Consider the following 22,792-nt stretch of genomic DNA (forward strand, 5'->3'; position numbering starts at 1 on the left):
GTTTAGTCAGCCCACAGGATGGAAGAGCTTTGTGCCACCCATTTTCTTTTTTTCCCCTTCTTTGGCATTTTGCGTTATTTTCAAAAGTTTGTCTTCATCCTGTGGCAGCAAAACATGGGTTTAGAAAAGGCTGCGTTTTGTTTTTGCGCTCACATGCTGCAGCTTTGGCAACGCATTGGAAAAGTTGAGGTGAACAGTGCAGAGCAGCCTGCGTTTGAAGAAGGGGAACTCTTCTCTGTTATGCAGCTCGTACGCTGCCAATATCTCTTACTTTAGTCGCCGCAGCTGTTTGATTTTAGCTATAATCGACTGCTATTCCTTCACTATTCAGAGACACTCGATGTCCCTTTTTAGTACACACTTGGGTGAGAGAATTTGTTGGAAGTACAAAATTGGGCAGTTACACATTGTTGTCACTATCACAGTCATTTATCCACTTTTATGTGTAATTTTGATACACTTATTTGGTCATTTATTTGCTTTTTATGCACAAATACAAAGATGCAGGTATGGCGCAGTGCTGCAGAACTGTCACTGGAGAACGGCCGGCTTGGCAGAGGAAAGCATGGTTTATTTTATCAGAAGACATTTCAGATATATTTAAATGAAAATGGCATGAATAAGCTAAACTTCATGGTTCTGGTGGGGAAGAAAGAAAAACGACTGGGAGGCTTTTCATTGGGCCTCGTTCTCAAACTGGTGCCCTTCGCTTGGCACCAGCAGAATTTCTTGAATCTGCGTGTGCGTGGGCATAAATGTGTCAGTGTGTGTTTGTGCGCCTGATATACTGCTCGTTCATACTTTTGTATGTGTGCGTTGGAGAGATAGAGGTTTTGTTTTTGTAGGTTTTAAATATTTTCTTTCATCATTTGTGTTTCCATTGAGAATTCAGGTCTGCCCACTTTATTTTATAGTTGTTGTCCTTTTCACACTGAAATCATTAGCACTCGTGCACTGTTTGTATACCTACCCTCCTCTGTTTTAGTGTTACTTTAATCATGTTTGTGTCTCCGCTGCTCTTTGTGTATGATTCACAATACCTGTGAGCTTCCCCTCGTCCGGTATGCTTTGCTAAAAACGAAAGTAACCGTTTAGTTCTGGAGCCTGACAGCTGAGTGGCTGACAGACAACCTAAATGCTGCTAATGTACCACAAGTAGGGTATTAGAAACCCTATATCACAATACAGAAGCAGACTTTGTACAATGCCTCAGAACAAAGGCGGCCCTGCTGGTTGTCTCTTTGTGAAAGTGGAGCTGCGGCTGGGGCCACTTATACATGTACATAAACCCACACAGAGCGCTTGCGTTGTGACAGTGTGTGTGTGCGCGTGTGTGTATGTGTGTGTGTGGGGTGTAACCCTGCAGATTGACTGGCTTGGCGGAGCACCTGGGGACAAAGCTTGGAAGATGGAAACATACTGTCAGTCAGCTGTGATGAAATGCCTGCAGGAACACAAACACACACACACACACAAACACAAAGTGGTGAGGTGAGCTAACACAGTGACGCACACAGCACACCGGCCCAAGCTGATGTGCTGTTTAAAAAGAAGATCGGACTGGATGCGAGCAGAAAGTTGAGTGTGTGTTAAGATTTCTGAAACTATTCTGTCTGAATTATATGTTGTGGTCTGCAGTACATTTTGCAGTCAGCAGCTGTTTTCTTTACTTAAGGCGTTCATTTTCAGCCTTTTCAACCTTATGTTGCGTCTTCTCCTCATTTCCCCTCATCTCTCGTCTCGATCGGTTGTTTGTCCGCTGGCACGGAGCGCTGTCCGTAGCACAACGTTGCCCTGTCACGCTGTGCTGTGCCGCGCCGCGCTCATTTTTATTTCGAATGCGTCGTCACATCAGGGGATTACAGCGCCGAACGGTTATTATAATTGCTGGCTCGATATGTGTGGTCATAGAAAGAAGGTGCCAGTTCTGCAGTCAGTAACATAGAAGTCGCTGCCGTTTGGCTCTTCTCAGCATTGTGGAACAGATAAGAGCCGCAGTGAACTTTGCTGCTTTTTGAATGCGCTGTTTATGCTTTTATGGCAACTTCATATTTAAAAACTAGCGAACTGCTGGGAGACTTTTATTGTGAAAATGTCGTCTTAGTCACTGTGCTTAGCTTCTATTTGCATTTCCATTTTTCCTCTTGGCTTGATTCATAGCCTCCTCGCCTCTCCGTCGTCTGCCTGTTTGTCCGTCTATAGATTGAACAATCTGTGGAGTGGATCTCAGCCAGTAGGCGGTTAACTAATATCGGCTTCTCTCTCCCCATGGTCTGGCCACTGTTGGTCGAGCTTTCTATTCTAAGTCTCCCTCTGATTAACGGCTGTTATTAGCTCTAATGAGCTGCTTAGTGATTGCCCGAGCACAGCTGCTGACATCCAGCAGGAACACTGTCTTTTCTACTTTGTTCCTTATCTGCTTTTGCTTTCTCTAATTTCTCCCGCTTTAATCATTCGGCGGGATTATTGACACGGCGTCGGCACTATTTTCCAGCAGACAGTTTGAGATTCTGTTCTTCAATTTTCTTTGACGTTGCCTCTCTTTGTCTCTCTCTCCCGGCTTGAGCTTTGCCTCCGTCTGCACTGCTCTGTTTGGTTTAACGCAATCACCATGTTTCTGGGGTTAAGTAATAGCATTTGGCCCTGCAGAAATTGAATCAGCCTTGTGGTTTTGACCCTCAGTCTCTGTCTATCTCCACCTTTCTCTGCACAAGTGTCTCTCTTTCATTCCCCTGAAATCTGCCCCTCTCTTTCAGACCTTTGATGGTCGCCACTTTACGTTCATTTGCTGCTTCTTTCTCCACAAAAAGGCTGCAATTAATATCATCCTTGCTTAACGGACATGTTGCTGTTCTGACTCTGTGAGAGCACCTTGGTTTCCACTCTCATTTCATACTGTTAATCATACATTATTGAGACAAGTGGATTATAATGAGAGTAAACCTTGTTCTCGAGGAGACAGATTGCATTCATTACATATGTGCAGTGTGGTTGTTTGTGTGTTTTAATGTGTCCGTCTACTAACAGCAGCTGTTCTTCTCTATTTTCTTAGAATGAATAACTAGTGAGAAGCTTCAATTAAAAGTTTCCAGCCACAAGCTTTGGTGGATTACTTGCTAAAAAAGAATGCATCTTTTACTTCTGCGGTTCAAAAAGCATTTCTTTTTATTCCTGCCGAAATGTTTTAAATGGAAATTTTGAAAGCTGGTTTCCATCCAAAACAAATTTGAAACAAATAAGGAAAGTCTGCGAAAGAAAATGCGAATTAATACGTGTTAAATTGAAAAATCACACACAAATACAGACAATAACACGCGTTATCGTGCAATCAAACACGCAAGTAATTTCTGCTATCGTGGTCTTTCTAGCAACAACAGGCTCGCTTACAGATCGTACAAAATAACATAAGACACTCTGTATGCAGGGTGAACATGGAGTATTTTAATAAAAATATACCATTCATGATGTGAGTTGTAACTGTAATTGATTGGGCATGACACAGGTCACACATACAGTAAATCTGTGATATAGCAGAGGACCAGCAGCCTTTGCTATCACGATTTAGTCCAGGACCACCATGGAAATGACTTGTATTGATTTTAGATTTATGTGTTTCTTCATTTTTCTGAATAACACCCTGTTTGTCTCTTTTTCTCTTGTGTTTTTAAAGTTTGTTTTGTGAGTATTTTTTTCCACATTGTTTAAGCTGTTTATCGCTGACTCAAGGACACAAATGCGCTCATCGTTTTCAGTCGTACTAGAAATGTCGTGCAGGTGAAGACAGGAAACAAAAATGTAATATGGAAAAGTCTCTTCAAGCCATGTGATAACCTTTCGGAGAGGGATTGCGCCATGTTTGCTGTTAATTGTATGTTTGGATCCTCGCATGTTTTGGCCTGCGGGGTGAAAGTGCCCGCTGAAATCCTGACAACAGGATATATAAAGCTGAAAATCAATAGCTGTGCTTTCATCTGCATCCGGCCTGATCTTATCTCCCCGTATTACCAGAAATTCTCTCATTGCTCCTGATAAAAAGCAATAGAGCTCTGAACTGATCCAGAGAAATAGTTCTGTCAAAAAATGATTTATCTTCTGTGAATAATCGCAGGGGTTATTGAATATTTTTAGATTAAGTTAATTACTTGACTATAAAAAGCCATAAATTGAAGCTCTCCTCACCGAGAAGCTTCAGATCTTAGAGTCTCTATTTCTCGCTCTCTCTGTCAGTCGTTTGATTTTGGGGGGAGGAAAAAAAAAAAAAATCTGTTTTATCATTCTGTCACCAGCGAGACGCGTTCCGCTTGACCTGATGCAATTGGAGGCAATTGAAGCAGTCATCTTACCGCGCCGCCGCGACGGTGCTTGCTGGCGTTTTGGGTTGCATCATGACTTGCGTGCACGTGCGCACACAGAGACGCACGTTTCAGACGTGCGCAAACAATAGCAGCCGGTATCTGGACCGCTCGCGTGCACGCATACACACTGCACTGCATACACACAAACAAACAGGTGTCTGTCTCAGCGCTCTGCATGCGGACTGCCTGCATGTTTAAATGTGTCTGCTGCTGTTCATGATGTCTGCTTAGCACTGTTCCTCTAATGGTTCTTTTTTTTTTTTTTTTTTCCTACTCTAACTAAGCCCGCAGATTACACACACTAATGACTTAATGGACTGATCCTTCACTTACATCTCAGGAAACTTTCCTTCAGTTCCCAAATGCGTCTTGTACATTAGGCAGGCACATTTGCTATGCCTTGAGTGGATTGGACATCTTATGTGATTAAAAAAATGTTTTTATGTGTGTGTAGAAGGAGGGCAGCCCACAGAAAGCGACAGCGAACATGTGACTGGACTTGTGTCTGCTTGACGCATGCAGACACAACGTTGAGTAGATGGAAATTATGCTGCATGATCTGAAATAAGTGCCAAACAAAACGCTCACCCCAGGCACGCAGTTATATAAATGTTGTTTGAACACTAATTAAGTTCCAGTCTCTTATACAAACAACTGTTTACCTATTCAAGAGTAACGTCTGACACTCTTGTCCATTAAGACCACTTGGGTTGCAGCCAGTGTTCCACGTCACATGTAACCAAGGGCCCACAAACACAACAACAAAAAAAAATGCTTCATTTGCACTAACATGAATGTAAAACCTTCCATATTTGGGTAAAGTCACATGCATTCAAACCCATCTTTGAATGCTTTTGTCCAACCAACAGCCCAAAACCAGAAGCTGTTCAATTTCCAATAATTAAAGGGAGAATAGCAGGAAATACTCACATTTGATAGGTGGCTTCTGTTCTTCTTAAATCAGTTGACATTCTTTGGTATTCCTGCAATTAAGCATTGCACCTCACAAAATTGTGAGACACAGATTAATTAAAGAACGCGAGGTTGAGGCTGAGATATCACACTTATTAGGCATTACTATGAGTCACAACAGCAAAACGTGGATCCCACACTTCTCATAGTGCAACTTGATCGTCTTTCTTTAGACTCTCACAGTTGGTGGTGCTGATTCTCCACTCAGGTGCAATTAAACCATTGCTGGAGAAAAGGGTGCATCGAGACGATGGCGCACAGTTGTTTCACCACTAGACCAAAGATCCAGTCATTTTTACAAATGCAGAACAATCTACAACTGGTTGGATAAAGAGACCAACTGCTGCCTCGTGCTTTGATGTTTCCTCTACATGCCATGATAGTTTGGCAAATCTGCCTTCATCCTTCCTCATGGGTGCACCCTTGCAGTGGGTGTAAATAATGAGATCTATCATCCTTTTGATCCAGCTATGGTATGCACTATTGGTCCCCCTCTTGTGCATGTTATCCCTGTGCAGGAAAACACAGACGCACCTCGTCCCAACAGCGCAACGCTGCGTCTGTCTGGCACGGCCATGATTCTGTGATTGTGGAGTATATTGGCAGTTGCGCACATGTTGAATCACACTGTTCACGCACACCTGCGCCGTACAAACATCCCACAGGCCGCTGTGAGGCGAGGTGATGGGGAGGGATCGAGTGTGAATAGAGCTATTGGCAGCAGTAGTAACAGTTAATGCGATGCAATGGCCTTACTCAACATTAAGCACTTTAAGCTTCCTCATACAAGACACCATCTTACCTCGGGGCAAGTGGATCATTATGTGTCTGCGCATAGGCAGATATAGTATTAATAGCTGTATTCCATTTGATGTCAAGGACTTGTTTTATCTTGCCAACAGCTGTGGGGCCTGCTGTTTGATGTATGGACACACGGCTTGGAGTGCAGATAGTGGGAGATGAGAACATTGTTGGAGTGATTTTGTAGATTTTATGGCCTGAAGCGTTCCTTATCACTGGCGAGGCTGAAGTTCAGCGCTTTCAGTGAGCGAGTTTAGTGGTGTGCTTTAAGGAAAGGCGTTGTAGCTTCTAAGAACTATAAAATGAAGACACTGGATGCTTTTTTGGAAAGCGGACGGGAGATTTGAGATAAGTTTCCGAGTCTCACCAACTTGAAGATTTTCCTGGAAATCAAAGGGTTTGTTTTGAGATAAAGCAAAGATGTGGTCGAGAGAAAAGAAGCAGTTATTCCAACTTTCACCTCCACTTAAATCACTTCTAGCTGCTCTCTCTCTCTGTCTCACACACACTCTCCCTCCCACCGCCACCTTCCTTCACCTCCAGCTGTCTATTTTCATCACTTCACATCGTGTTTCGCACACAGCCATAATTCTATTGTCATAGTACTCTCATCTCCTCTGATCCTGGATATTTGTACGTGTATGTGTGAGTGTGTGTGTGTGTGTTGGTGACACCAGGTTTGTCAGGTTGACTTGCTTTTTAATTATCCAACAGTATGAACACCACCTCTCTGGAAAATGTTCAGCTCTCATTAACAACAGTGTTATCACACTAATGTGCCACGCTGGTGAAATCCCTTTTTTTTTCCCTCTGTTGCACAAGCCTGAGTGAGAGGTGGGGAGCGAGGGAGGGAGGGAGGGGGTTGGAAGTATTGCACGTCTCACCAGCAGCTAACATGTCTTATTTTTAAGTGTCGAGCCCCGGGCTGTGTCACTTGGGTGCCGTCCTGAAGGTGGGAACTGGATTGTGACATGTTTGGATTCAGCACCCAAATTGTAAGTCATTAGATTTAACCTGAGCTACCGCTGTAAATTAAAAGTAATGGCTGCACCACTTCATGTGAACTTATGAGGTTTGGATGGTGAAATCTTGTTAAAACCAATAGCGTTCCCTCTCTGGCCGTCTGCAACTCAGGTTTCCTTGTGATTAATCTGAAGCAACAGAGGGTTGTCAAACGGGACTGTTTTTTATTGCCAATTGCTGTCTGCAAAGACACACGCGCACACACACACACTTTATGATTACATCAGGCTAAACTAGCTCGTTTATCATCTTACATCACATTACCTTGTGGCCCAGAGTTGTAGAGGGCAGATGGCAGCACTGCGGTGAGTGTGTGTGGGGCGTGCGCCCGTGCATGTGCACGTCTGTGTATGTCGGCGCCCGCACTTGGTCTCCGGAGGTGTAACCCGGCTCGGCATGCCAAGCTGTGCCAAGTACTCACAGCTGGCAGCGACTAGGCAGTTGCTCTCTCCGGACAAGTTGCCCCCTGTGCCAGGACAAACAGGAAATAAACCCTGGGGCCTGGCAGGAAACTGGCTCCGTGGCCAATAGGCAGAGAGGTGAGGAAGGGGTAGGAGACTGGGGGGGGGGCAGAGGAGAACAGCTTGCAGAGGCAGGATGGCAGTAGATGATAGAAGAGAAGAGATGTCAAATGGCTGTAAGGGAGAGGTGGAGGGAGAGTGGGGAGGAAAAGCATTGATGCACCTAAAGTAAGATGAGGAGAGTGTCAGAGAAAAGTCGAGGCAGAGAGGAGAGATCGGAAGTGACGTCAAAGGAATAATAGTTCACCTTAAATTTGGGTGATTGGACAAATTTGGATTCTTCAAGTCAATATTCCCACCTGTCAATCGAACATTTGAGGTTGCATTTTCCTTCAAATGAATTATATGATGAGTGTCACTTTCAAGCAAACATTCCCTGCTCTGTAATCAGTTTGACTGGTGTGTGTGTGTGTTTCGTCGTTATGCGTGCACACATGTGATCCTCCTTGGCTGGGCCTCTGTTTGTGCTGTACTCTTCTGCCAATTTGATTACAAACTGCCTGTCTTTCAGAGGCCTGTGCCTCTGTTTCTGCACAGACGCAAGAGTTTGTGTGTCTAAGACAGTTGGCGGCATCAGACTCTTCTTCTTCTTCTTCTTCTTCTTCTTCTTCTCCTATCAAGGTTAGTTTGCGTCACACCAGACCTGCTTTCTCTACCTCTGAAGAACCTGAGAATATAATTTGGCAAAAAATCTTGTTTTGGAGACACATCTCACACAGAACTGAAGCCACTGAGACTTCGGCTCACTGAAGCTTGAACTTCCAGAAATTCCCCAGGTTCTTATTTGTGAAGCATTTCTGCAGAGACACGGATCATGTCCCAGACATGTATTGTCAGCTGGTCCTTTGTGTGGAGGCAGCTCTCCAAAAGTAATCACCAAGAGAGTTTCTTCTACTGAGGCATGGATCTAGTGAAAGTAATTAGCTATTTCTTCTTTTGAAGGCAGGTCGACTGAGACTCAGGGACTGTTGAGGCATTCAAGATGGCCTAATGGTGCCTTTTTTTTTTTTTTTTTTTTTTATTCAGCTTACCAAAACACTGATGTTTGAAGGTGGATCAAGCGGTTCATGAAAACCAAATCGGGCTACAGGATTGTTGAATCGTCAGACTTTCACCACACAGCTTTGATTCTTTGATCTTTCACAGAGAAAGAGCTATCTGGACCTACCTGGCCATGAAAATGACTAATGACCTGAGCTTTGACTGTTTTTATGCATTCATCCGTGTGAAGCCGGTCATGGGTGTTAGCATCAGTTCCACCTGCGATCACAGGGGGCACTGTTGCCTCATGATGCAGTCATGCGGAGGACAGGTGCTCCCCCTACAAGGCCTATCCTCCTCTTAGCCCCTTCCTCTTGTTTAACCTTGTTGAGATGAGCTGTGCTCAGCTCCAGCACGACCACGAGGCTCCTTGAAGCCGTCCCTTCTAATCTGCTCAAGGTCCAGGTTTGGAACTGAGCTCGACAGCAAAGACTTCAGACCACGACAAAGACTGATTTGAGAGTTTGGGAAGCTCAGGGTCTCCCAGAACTCCTTGCCGGCGTCGCTCCCGCCGCCTTGTTAATCAGCAACGACACCACGCCAATTGCCACTCAGCCTGTTTAAAATTAATCTTTTCAACTTCAAATTTAATGCCGTCCCGGGTGCTCGGAGCTGCAGCATCCCAAAGAGAGGCCCGTATTCATGTGTTGTCATTGTCTTCTGCGGCACTAAAGAGGAGCTATCAAGTCAAATACTGGCTTGAAATTGGTCAGATGGTGGCCCCTTTTGTCTCCGCGCTGTTATAACAGCTGCTCCAGCACCACATTCAGCCGTAGTTTACTGTAGCTGACTGACTGCCTGCAGCCTCAATTCAAGCTGAGGAGGAACTGTTGTGAGTTTCCATCCCATCAGCTGTCTCTGACTCATGTTTGTTGGTGGATGACCTCTCTTCCTCTCTGCCTATGTTTATACATCTCATTGCAAGCTGCTTGTTTTTTTTTTAGATCTCACTCCAAAAATTGGATTTTATGAGATTGCATCTGTACGTTTGCACTAATAATGGCTGTTATGTGTGGCCTGCGGCTGTATTACATTCTGCTTTTCGCATTGCTTGTGGTTAGAATGAACTACACTGACACCTCATCATCATCCAGTCACTGACCACTTCCATATCTGATATTAAAGATCTGGCAGCTGTGGGGACAAAATTAGATTTTTGTGCCGTCTGGACACCTCGATCTGTCCGGTCTCTGTCCATCCTGACCCGACTCCAAGCAGACAAGACACTGATGAGAACGCCTGCATGGCAACAAGTGCTCTCACACACCCACACACACAAACACACACCTACACTACTTGTTAATGGCTTTGTAGTCCTGGACCACTGCCAGCTCCCTGCCTGCCTGTCTGTCTGTCTGTCTGTCTGTCTTGTCAGACTGAGCATGCTCAATACAACCTTGACAACATTCCACCAGGGTTGCCAAGGATACCAAGCAGAGCTGCCAGGTCCTGTGTACAGTATGTGTGTGTGTGTGTGTCTGTGTATTAAGAATGCACATACTAACACAAATACATCCACCAAACTCAACAGATCCTTCGAAATATGACCACACACGCGCACGCTCCTTTTCTCTGTTCCCCTCTGCCCGCCGCTCGCCCTTTTCTCTCCCTCTCCAGATCACTGTTAATCAGTCTTGTCCCATCTCCTCTCCACTGGCTGTCAGTGGCTTGTCAGAAGCCCGTCAAAGCCCCTGCAGTCCGTCACACGCTGCTGCCGTTAATGACATCTGATGACACCCACCGTTGAAGTCACCCACTGGAGATGACTGGGAACTCAATGTGCTCGCTGCTTTCTACTTTAGTTTTTTTTTTTTTTTTTTTTTTTTTCAGTGCTGTGTACAGTGCATTTCAGGATATGTCTGAACCTAATTCTGCTGCATTTATTTACAGACTGTATATCCTACATCTCAGCTTACTTCCAGCTTTCCCTCACTCTTCACAGTGGCCTTCGCAGCAAATGAACCCATAGAACAAAATATCAACGGTATAAGATTACATTAGACAAGTTAAGGCAGCTCTTTTAAACTTATTGACATGAGTCTGAGTGGTGATTAAACTTTAACAAGTTCAAAGACGGAACAAAAGTTGCATCATTTCTCTTTTTCCTCGAAAATACAGTCAGTCTGTCTGCGGTATAACAAGTGTGCGGTGTGCATGGAGATGTGTGACTACACGTTCAAAGCAGCCTTGGAAAAAGGTTGAACCAGTGTTTTTAAAAGATGATCATCGTTTGGCTGCTCTATTAGTCCGCTTTTATATCTTCTTCCCACACGATCAGCTGCCACACCGCCTCCGTCTCTTCATCCCTCCTCGGTTCTTGTGCTCCAATTTGTCAGCGTCTTCATTCCTTTCCATAAATCTCTTTCATAGCCCACCACCCTTACCTCTCCCCTTGCTCCCACTCTTCCCATTGAACTTCTCCTGTGTCTGTAAACTTTAATTGCTGTCTGTATCTCTTTTTCCCTTCTTTCTCTCTCTCTTTCCACTTAATTTAACTCTACCTCCCATTCCTCTTCACCCGTCTCTCTGTCCTTTCGCTGCTTATTTCTCACTCTCTCTGTGTTCTCCTTTCTCTTCTCTAGAGGAGGAAGTGGAAAACTTTGACGTGTCCAGTCTTCAGGAAGAGGCTCTGAGGAACATTGAGGCTGACAGCTTCTGGTGCATGAGCAAACTGCTGGACGGCATCCAGGTAAGCATGTGTGTACGTGTGTGTGGAGAAGATGTAGGTTGTCTGGGCACAAACTCTGATCAAAACACCCACGTATGGTTTCATACTTTCATATCAACGCACTGCGCGCTGTCTCCCCCCTCGATGCAGTCTGTCCATGCCTCTCTCCTCCCTGTACATTTCTTTTATTCCCTCACTGTCTTCCATGCTCTTTTTAAGCTTTGTTTCGTTTGGGTCCAGGCTTCTCTGATGTGGTTTTAATGGAAGTGTTCGTCTCGCTGCTGCTCAACTCAAAACTTAATTAACCACTATGAGACTGAAAATAGACCCCATAACAAACTCATAGCAATAAGCCTGATGTTATCATGGCTAGAGTTAGCGAGCACTTGCCTATTCTGACACATTCAGGGCAGTTTGAAATTCAAGTTACATGTCAAATGCAACTTCAGCGTGCACATCAGGGTCTTTTTGGCTCTTCTCTTCACTCCACTTGTTTACCTCAGCGCTCCACCTGTTTGCACTTGGCAGGAAGTGCACGATCGGCTGTACAATTTTGTACGAGATGGTGCAGATGACAACCCAAATATGAGATCTGCCGATCATACAGATGGTTGATCTGAAACAATGAGCTGAGAGGGTCTGGAAGCTATGTACAGCTGCACACTGATGTTGGTTCTCACTGGTATTAGAAGCACTATTTAACATCTCAGGAACTCATTTCACTCATCTTTAACATTTCAGGAAGTCAATCTTGGTTTCACCTGATTATAATAGTCAGCCATTATGTGCCAAGAAGGGATCGTACTTGAGAATTGAAAAGATGTCGTGAACACAGAATCCTTTTAGAGCTTCGCTGCTTTGTTCCATCTAACGTTTGGAGAACTGGGATCAGATCAGTGCTGTTCATGAAGTAAAATGACATTTTTGATCAACTGCCCTGTTTACCGTAAAAAAAACATATCAGTCGAGCTTGGTCTCATAACGTAGTACAAGGCTTTTCAGGCGAATGGCTAGACTGAAAACAAGGCTCACTTAGTCTGTTGCAGGCCACGTTTTGGCCTCATCTTGAACCGGAGAGTCTGCAGTTGAATGTCACAGCCGATATATCACAACTCCTATTCCAAAAAAAGGTTGGGCCAAAAAGGTAAATAAAAACAGAATGCAATCATGTACAAACAAACTTTACCAAGAACGGTTTTACAAAGAGCCCACGTAGTAATACCATTTCTACAATCACGCGTTTCACAAAGTGATGAACCTCGTCTCATCCTTGCTCGTAAATAAATCCCCAGTTTTGTTACTTTTAGTCACTGTTGTCAGTGATTCACTGAGTTCAAGGGAAATGCCTTAATGCCTAATTTTAACAAACCCTCAGTGCCAACCACCAGATTAAGTCTCTTATGCCAAATGTGTAATAACATTTTACTGGCAATCATTACGACTTTTACACCATAAATGTAATCATCATCAAGTGTGAAACATCTGCGCGTTTCCATTGAGAGGAGTTTTTGATGTTCATAAGGAATACAGATAGGCATGTGTGCATGACACACCACTGCAGATAATCGGCTGTATGCACGGGGTTGAATGTGAAAGTGTTTAGGTGGTCTGACAGTGTGTTGTAAAGCCTGTGGGACCTCTCTACCAGTGTGAGCGTTATGTATGAAACAGCTTTCTCTGTGCGCGGGTTTAAGAAATGTGATTGTCTTGCATATTCTAAAGCCAGCCCGGGCGTCTGGAGACCAGATAATTGCATACAGACCGCAGCACCAAACTTCATTTTGTTTCATCATTTCTTCCCAAACCCTTTTGCCCACCAGCCCTCTTAATCGACCTCGCTCGCAGCGGTCATGGTTGAGCCATCTGTCAATTCTAAACGTGCCTGCCTGGGTTGCTGCTGGATTTCCCCTTAGCAGTCCTACTGTTGCTTACCGTCTAAACTATGCTTTTACCATATCTCTCTATGCTGGATTAAAGCATACATTCTGCAATAGAGCAGTTTCTGCCTTTGTAGATGCTATTTGTGCTGTCAGCAAATGTAGAAAACTTCACTTTTCATCGTAGAACATAAACATTTTAACCACATTTTAGTGCCTTTTGACTGACTGTTAACACCAAAAGTCTTGTTGGTTGTAACTGTTACAACCTGGATGTTACTGGGTGTCTCTTTGACCATGTTTTAGCCCAGCTATTCTAATCATTGTTTTCTGGCACGGCTAAAGAAGCATCTGCCAAGTCTGCCCAGTCGGGTCAATGACCCTAATCTAAAGTAACACTTAAGAGAATGGCCGCAGCAGTTAGTCTTTAAATGTATAGATTAGACAATATGCTTATTGTTCTATGGAAATGAGTGTTTCAGGTGTAAAAGAAATGCCTTCTGTCATGGTGAAGTGAAGTTTTAGTGAAGTGTTGGAGATAAAAGAGCCCGTTGTTTTCCGTAGTGTTTTAATTTCTGTTAGTTTCCGCAGTTTAAAGCATTAAAAATATGCTTCATATGGTCAAAGTCGATATATCGCCTGGTCCTACAGTAAAGGTAATTAATAGTAAGGGGCATGTGTTGTGCATAAAATGTTAACATCCATAAATAACTATCAATTGGTTCGGCTATTCATTTAGGAAATTAATAGACGCTGTGCCTTGTTGCCCCTGAGAGAGCAAGACGGAGAGAATGCAGAACGTGAGAGCAGAGGAAGAAGGAGCGTGTGTCTTGGTGTATGCTTTTGTCTGTGTATGGACGCGGTTTGTCCCCCGCGCTTGTGTTTGTTTGTGACCTTGGCTCCAAACTAATTACGCGCAATGCACCAGGGAAGCCCATGTTTCCCCCCTAATGCTTTCTAAACAATCTGACAGAGGCTGAGTGCCTCAGTACCGTAATTAGTTGGTGATCCTTGCTCTGACCTCTTCTCAAACCCCCTCACATCCTCTATACACTATTACACTTAACTGAGGGCCTGAAGGTGGGGGCCCGGGGGTGAGAGAGAAGGAGCTTCTCTCCATGCAATTACATTTACTCACTGCCTTTTAAGCACCTTATATATCCAGTATTTTCTCTGGAACTGGTGCCACACTGGTGTCCACTTGTTTTGAACCAATTTGTGTAAAATATTTAAAGCGGTTTAATTGCATCACAATGCAGAACAAACTCTATTACTACGACACATTTGGGGGCTTTTGTGAAGAAAAATTAACTCTCACCCATCCGTCCAGGAACCGCAGCTGGTGTGCTTTTCCTGCAATTACCTGGCTGTGCAGTGGACATACTTTTCAAAGTTTTCTCCTTGTATTTTAATGCAGTAAATTGGCCATTAGCTCTGTTTTTAGTGTTTCACTGCCATGCCTCCCTCCCACCTAAAAGTGAACAGGCTGTTTTGAGTGTCAATTTACTTAAGCGGCTTCTCTAATGAGTTTCTGCTTTTAATTGGCAACGCTGCAGAGTCCGCCTCAAAAGGAGCAGGCTGGGATAAAAGGTAGGTTCGAGAGATCAGTGGATTTCAGGCACATCGAAGGTCTGTGTTGAAAAAATCAGAATGACTTGTATAAGAGAACCCCCCCCCCCATTGCTTTAGCAGACATTGAGTGAGAGTTTCAGGGGTAAATGAGTGAAGACAGAGCCATTCTTTTGTCCTGGCCTGACCTTAAGGCACAGTTAAATGGACAAGCATTGTTGTGTGCTTGTCTGTGTCTGACCGTGTGTGTGTGTGTGTGTGTGCGCACGCATGTGTGTTTACAAGAGCATCAACAAGATAACAGCGCACAGCTCTCCACAGACCATTTACACTTCAAACAGGCAGCACACGGTGGCCACATCTAGTTCTGACATGATCAAAAAAACAGGGCTGAACTACCTGCACTACCAGACTGGAAAGGGCCACATTAGTTTTGTTCAAATGGGCTGTTTCAGGACTATCCAGCCATGTGATCCATTAACATGCTATTAAGCACGACTCTCCCTTTGAACTGATACGTAACCCATTCCAATTGTCAAAGAGTTGGGGTGACTTTTAACAGCGGAACATAAAATAAATGGACAGAGAAGTAAATGGGATTTGAACACGACAGTACGTTTCTCCATTTGAGACACAACTCTGTTAAGTTGACCCCGATGTTACCCCAGTCTCTCCAGCAGCCAATTAGTCTTGTACCGTGCTAAATTTGACAGCGCCTCTGGCTAACTTGACTAATTTAACTTGTTAAAACGGTTCCATATCTGCCGTTTGAGTGAATTTAAATGGAGCTGTCATCTCCGCTCAATATTGTGTTGTTGATTTAAACATGTCCCATTAATAGTAAAACCACAATGTATTATTAATGTCTGCAGTAAAAACAGAGCCTGTCAGTCAGAGCCTCAGTAATTTAATCTTTGTGACATTTTACGGGTGTAGACGCTGACAGTGCTGCTGTACTCCGTGTGTAGCAGCTACTGTATGTGCTGTCCACGCACAGCCAGCGTGTCTGTGTCTTTCCTGCCATGCCCAGAGCGGGAAATGAAGTCAGAAAGTTTAAAAAGTCCATTATTCCGCCAGCACACCCCCGAGGGCTCTCAGTTTTAAAGCCAGCAGATGAAAACCTGCCTTTTATGTTAATTCTGCAGATATGCCTTTTACAGCTGGGGCTCTTAAATGTATTTTTCCAGTGCAGGATTTAACTTTGAGAAATGTAATTTTTGCCCTGGGATCTGAACTTATTATATTTCAGCCTGACACATGGGGGTCCAACAGGAAAATGTGACCCTTTTTTTTTTTTTGGTTCAATTGCCACCAGTCTGTGGCACGATGCACACTTATTTGGAATTTTTTACCAGACACACAGCAGCGTTTAATTTATCTTCAGAATCATTCTTATTTATAGCCACTCGACATGACGGATATTTTTTAGTCAGAGTGTTATTTCCAGCAACTCTTTGGCTGCAGAGTTTTAATGGATGGCCCAGCAAGAATAATATTTGGCAGCTTTTCAATACTTTTTTATATACTGAATCAGATACTGGATGTCAAGTACTTGTACAGTTGCGATGCCCCAGAGGCTGCAGTGATCAGTATTTGGACATGAGTTAAATCAGGAACCTCTATCTCAAGAACCCCTCTGCAGTTAAGTCACCAACTAAATGAATTAACAGTATTTAATCAGTGTAAAATTCACAAACGTTCAATGGTCAACAGCTCCCTCACTCGCCGCTCCACGTCTGAGCCGCCTCCAGGCCCTCCCTCGGAGCACGAGCCAATCAGACTGTGCCTGCTCATTGTCAAGGCAACCATCTGTTTCCACGGCGGCAGCTAGAGATGGGGTCTATCTCGAGTGGGAACAGGGGTCCGAGGGCCGACGTCTAGCAGACGGTCGCCAGACTAAACCAGACGCCATGTCCTGTTCTGGTTTCCCCAAGGGTTGCCCACTGTCACCTTGGGCTGTCACTCAATCCAACACCCACACACACACACACACACACACACACACACGCGCACACACACACACACACACACACACACACACAGGAGGAGTAATCTGCCAGCTGGTGTGCAATACTTGACAGCATGTTTGTATGTGTGTTTATATCGTTTACCCTCCGAGCCTTATTGGTGTGCATGTAACTGTAGCCACTGTTCGAGAACAACTTTGACCTTAACACCCCCACCTCCCTCTGTTTTTTTAAATGGAATTCTCAGTCATACATGCTTCATGTCTCTTTCTTTCAAGCAGTGTCGTGTTAGCTAAGATAGCTTACATGCAGGTCAGTGGAGATGAAGACAGTAACAGCTGCTGGGGAGGAGGTTAGGATAAAGGCTGAGGGTGGAAAATCAGGCACAGGAAGGATGGATGGAGACATTTATGTAATCAGAATTGCATAAAGAAAAGAGTGTGCACTGTTATGAAAACCTTGTTAGGACAGAGACAAGTGGTGTTGATCAAGTTAAGGGTCACTTAAGGCAAGGCTTCTTTATATACTTCATACACCAAGACAGTTGCAAAGTGCTGGTTAAAGGTGGGATGAGTCATTCTGGAGAAAGATTGGTGATATTTGCCAAACTTGAAAGTCAGTGAATAGCTCTCACAGTCTGCTCACTGTCCGCTCTATGTGCGCGCTGAAAAATAATCCCTTTTTTGTCCACTGCCATGGCTCTGTATGGGAAACACGCAAAGTGGCCCGCACCAAGCCACACAACACTATTCCAGCCAGACGGCAACAGGTGGCGTTTATATTAAAAATGATGTCCGACCCAGTGTTCTCCTCAGATTTAATTGTCCAAAAGACGTGGGCTAACAATTTACATTCACAGAAGCCAGCATGCTTTATGGAGTGACCATTTCTAAAAGGTTACATACACTGTATGAAGAACAATCCTGGTTTCCTCCAGCAAGAGGAAGCAGGGATTTTTTTGCCCGTGCAACACCATACATATCAGAGTCACAGAGAGGGAATGCAATAAAATGTACAGTGTTTGTATTACCACTATTTCCCCACCATCAATTACCCAACTTTCAGCACAGTGGGTGAATGATTTGTTTGGACTGGTGGTGGCTGGATCTCAACAAGGCTGTGTTTAAAAACTGTAGTAATTGTAATGACTGTGTTTAGCTGTGATAAGGGTGTGTGATATCAGTAGATTATAGTCGAGGAGAGTGTAGCGAGCACACTAAGACTGGGTATTTGAAAGTTGCTGATGCAGTACCTGAGGTTTGGCCTGGATTTATTCAATACAGGACTGTGAGGAATTTAAACCTCTGCAAAATGACGTTTTTTTCATTCAGCTAAAGCACCCAATCTTTTAAAATGTCACATGGTTCTAGACATAAGCAGCTGGACAAGAAGTGTGTGTTTTGTGTGTGGTTGCAGCTGGATGGATTACCATGAAAATACCAATGCCCAGCCCTACGCTCCAGAGTTTATTCGGTTCTGTCCTGCCTTTAGTCCTTTACCATCAGCTTGACCAGTTGTGCTGCTGTGTCTCATACCGGTGGACTACCAGCCTTCTCGAGCTGCCAGGACACATTTACCGCCGTCAAACTCCAGGCCATAGATGTTCACACAAACACACACGAAAGCAGCAGAATGAAATCTGGCCAATCCTCCTGTAGCTCTGAACAACTGTAATTGTTTACACCTTTGTCTACACCTTATCTCAACCTGTCATCTCTCCCATACAGTGACTTTCTGTCTCTGTCTCTCTCTCTCTCTCTCTCTCTCTCTCTCTCTCTCTCTCTCTCTCTCTCTCTCTTACACACATCCATGTACCACAGAATGATAGATCATTGCCCTGTCCTTCGGTTTATTGTCTACCCTTTATCTTGACCTGTCATCTCTCTCTCTCTCCCTCCTCCGTCCTTATGTCTCTCTCTCTCTCTCTCTCTCTCTCTCTCTCACACACGCACAATGTCCCAGTTTTGCTGTGTTGGTCCTGTCCAACTTGCTGATAGACATCCAGTGCCACAATAGCAGGCAATCTTAGTCCAGCGTGGAGCCATTGTTGACTCTAATAGAATGGACTGTGAGGTGAAGAGATGCTATTGATTCAGCTGACTGAGAGAGAGAGTGAACGAACAAAGAAAGAGAGAGAGAAGGAGATGTTGTTGACACCTAGTTGAGATGGAGAGACGCAGGCTTAACGTTTGTACGCTCTGTGTCTGCTCGTTCATGAGCTGGGGCAGTTCCACTTGCTTGCTGGGTCAGATGTGGTGGATGGACAGATGGCGGGAGAAGAGGAGAATGTATGAATAATGAAGAAGTGAGTTGATTTCCTCCTGTTGCCTCAGCTGATCAAAGATCCGACATATTGGATTTGACAAAGGGAGGAAGGAGTGGAAGAGGCATAAGAGGGAAGAAAATAGAAAACGGGACAAAGGAATAAAGGAGGTGACAGAATGAAAGGAGAGAGGGAGAGGGGTTGTGATGCTGAAGAGGACAGGAGGGGAAGACAGAAAGGTAACAAGAGAAAAATGGATGGATGGAAATAGATGAAGAAAAGGAGAAGACAAATGAGGATAAAGAGGGAGTTCTTATTAGTAAGTTACAGTCGTCACAAATTTGTCTCGAGAAATTCAAACAACTCTAACTAAAACAACAATCAGTTACAAACTAAAATGCAGTACAGCATGGAACGCAATGAAACACCAGGGAGCAAAACAAAGCAGAGGAGACATAATAGCATGTTCAAAACACTTAGTCAAGTCTAGCCTCATTAGCACCATCAAAATGATGAAAATAGACAAGGAAATGGAAACAGAAGGTGGGAGAGGAGAAGAGTTAGAGATTGATAAAGGGAGAAATGAGAGGAGGGAGAGATGAAGAAGGATTGGAATGAAGAAAGCAGAGAGGAACGGCAAGATTTGTAGGTGATAAGAGAGAGATGAAAAAGGATGGAGGACTGGAAGTGTGGAAAGACATTGAAAATAGGGGAAGGGAGTTAGGTCCGGGAAAATTGAACATAGATAGATTCATATTCCATTGATAAACGGTGGTATGAACGATATAATTTGAAAACATTCTGAAAATCTCCTTTGCAAATGTTTACATGTTTTAACATTTCGAGAGATTGTGAATATCTATGAAGTCAGAAAACAAAGGCGAACAAATAGAGGAGCACCTGAGTTGAGGATGTTTCAATTTGAATGACAGTGTTTGACTTCTTTCAGCTGTTTCTCTTCAGCCTTGGCGGCTCTGGCTGCTCATTCTAACTATGTGCTCCTGTTTATCCCATTCAGTCCAAACATGCCGCTGTTGATTTTTCCTGAAAATAATAAGATAAGATAAAATCTATAACACCCTGTGTGGCGGGGATTTTTTCCACCGGAAAGATGTAAAACGAGTCATGATGAAAAGCCAAAAACAAATAAAATATGTTGAATCACCAATGCACCAAAAAAGTGACGAGTCATACCCACAACAGCAACAACAGCCTTCATGTTCCAAGCAATGATTGGATAAGTTGAGGGGCGGGGATATTGACACGTGTAGACAGACAGAGTAATGGGCATGAGCAAAAAATGTGATCAAGACAGGGAGATTGGAGATAAAGAAGGTGCGAGACGTAGTTATAAAAGATGGAAAGAAAATGTGAAAATAATACTGATTGAACAGCAACGAAGAGAGAAAGTGAGGAGCTGGCAAGATGTACAGAGAGAATTCAAATAGAAAGTGCTATAAGGTGATTTTGAGACAGTGGACAGAAAGAAGAAGTAGCCGGTGAGAGAAGGAGAGGCAGTTGATTAAAGCCAGTCGCTTCAATAATGCAAATGTAATTACTTGTTCTGGCCCTCACACTTGCTTAGCACCTAACCGCATTAACACCGGGGTGGTCGAAAGAAACAGAGCCAGAGAGGTAGAGCAGCTCCAGACAGAAAATGGGGACAAAGTACAAATACATGAAAGTAGCACGAGAAGGATGACTGGGGCAGGAACGTGCTAACTGAAAGAAAAAAAAAAAAACAGAGTGATGGAGATGAGATGGGTACGAGCCTGGCAGGTGTCAGGGGGACGTGCAGGGGGGAAAAAGAAACTAATTCCTGCTCCCAATTTAGTCATTTCCACTCTCCAATTAATGTCAAAGCTACTGTAGCATTAAGACCTGAAGTTATGTGCTGGTGAGCCTACTCCGGGCAGTTAATGGGAAGTTTTAGCAGCAGGCTAACAGCTGTGTTTTGGTATTGAGACACTAAATCCATTCCTTCATATTAATAATGTACGTTATCCAATTCAATGCATACACAGAGTCCTCTTCCTTTTTTTAAGCTGTGATGCTGCAGTGCATTGGACGCTGTTTCAGCAAAGCTGGTACTCTTATGCTGCTCTCAGTTGGGTGCACATATACAATTATGTATTGTATATATTGTACTGCAGCACAAAATAAACAGTAAAGGTTTATAGGCTGAGGACAGTCTGTACAATGCAGCTGTACTTGTTGTACTTGTAAATGACAATCTTGTGTCACTTATCTCGGATGTAAACAACATTCTGTCGATTCTACTCTCAAAATATTTATTTGAGAGCACAAATCATTAAATCCCGTGCACAAATCAGAATTTCTTTCCCCTCGCGATGGGCCCCGCAGATCAGCAAGGAAAGGGATCAAACAGAAAACACGAACCAATTAATTGTGAGAGATGAAGGTGTCAAATGAGAAGGAGTCGGAAGAAGAAGTAATGACACGTTTAGAAGCTATGGAGGGATGAAAGAGGTGTGAGACGCTGAGGATGGAGGAATGGAGAGAATGCGGTCTCTCCCCTGCCAGCGTCTGATGGACTCAGGAGGACACACACGCCTTGGTTCTGCTGAGCCTGAAGGACAACTGGAGCTGTTTATTGCTAAATGACTTCTCCCTCCACCCCTCCACCCCCCGCACCCCCACCCCTCCTCTTTTTCTTTCTCTCTCCTCTCTTTCTCCTTCTCATTTTCTCTCTCCGTCTCTCTCCATCTGTTGGATACTTTGCAACATCAGCTGTTCTCCAGCCACACTGAAATGACCCCTCAAGGAAACGTAATACTCGGCTTGTGTGTGTGTGTGTGTGTGTGTGTGTGTGTGTGTGTGTGTGTGTGTGTGTGTGTGTGTGTGTGTCTGTGTGTGTGTGTGTGTGTGTGTGTCTGTGTTTGGGTGAACACACACACACCCAAAATGCTTATGTGCCGTTCTCCCTTGTATTGTATTCTGCAAGTTCAACCAACCAGCACTGCCCACCCCTGTGATCATATTCAGGTTATTGTCTTCATATCCCAAAAAAACTCAAACCTCGTCATTATACACTCTCAGTCATATATTAAAATCTAAAAATATGCCGTGGAGTTTGCGTAATGCCAGCTAATATTTATTGCATTTGTGAAAATAACTTGATGTATTTCGTCTTTGGGTTTCATAACTTGGAACTTCCAACCCGTAATATCACACAAAATAAACACTGCAGGCCATGAATTATACATCTTTCATCACCGAAAAGGATCAGAGAGAAGAAAAACCTTTGGGTCAGGGTTAACTGGCGAGCATGAGTGGGATGCACCTCTGTTTTCACACAGTGCTTCAGCGTAGGTGCTGTTTAATGCTACGTGTCTCCAAACAGGAGTGCTGTGACTTTTTCACTGGCTGGTTGACTGAAAAGGAGCAAAAAAAAAAGAGGAAAAAAGTATTCCTATAACTGAACTTTCCGTGTCTCATCAAAAGCTAATTGCACAAAAATCACCCCATATCAAAAAACATAAAAAAAAAAAAGCTGCGCAGCAATTGAGCATAACACATTAGCTGGGTGCTTTAAAATCAACAGGAGTCCCAGTGATAAGAAAAACAAGCCCTGTCATCTCTTTGAAATCGAGCACAGATTTTATTTCTTTAATTTCTTTTTTTTTTTTTGCATGCAGTGCAGCAAGTTTAAATTGAGGTGACCATTTAAACCTTACAGGCCCGGTGTCCGTCTACCTACGCCTCCTAAACATC

At 43.9% G+C, this 22,792-nt stretch overlaps 1 protein-coding gene across 2 annotated transcripts in view; it reads left to right on the forward strand.

The window, feature by feature from the left end:
• Window positions 1-22,792, forward strand: part of tbc1d22a (TBC1 domain family, member 22a) — a 103,157-nt gene that overhangs the window by 42,334 nt on the left and 38,031 nt on the right. For both annotated transcript variants that reach the window (XM_076722538.1, XM_076722537.1), the window contains exon 10: window positions 11,296-11,402. In XM_076722538.1, coding sequence (XP_076578653.1) covers window positions 11,296-11,402 — 107 coding nt within the window. The remainder of the gene's footprint in view (window positions 1-11,295; window positions 11,403-22,792) is intronic.

The sequence above is a fragment of the Chaetodon auriga genome, chromosome 22, assembly GCF_051107435.1.
Source record: "Chaetodon auriga isolate fChaAug3 chromosome 22, fChaAug3.hap1, whole genome shotgun sequence".
NCBI lineage: Eukaryota > Metazoa > Chordata > Actinopteri > Chaetodontiformes > Chaetodontidae > Chaetodon > Chaetodon auriga.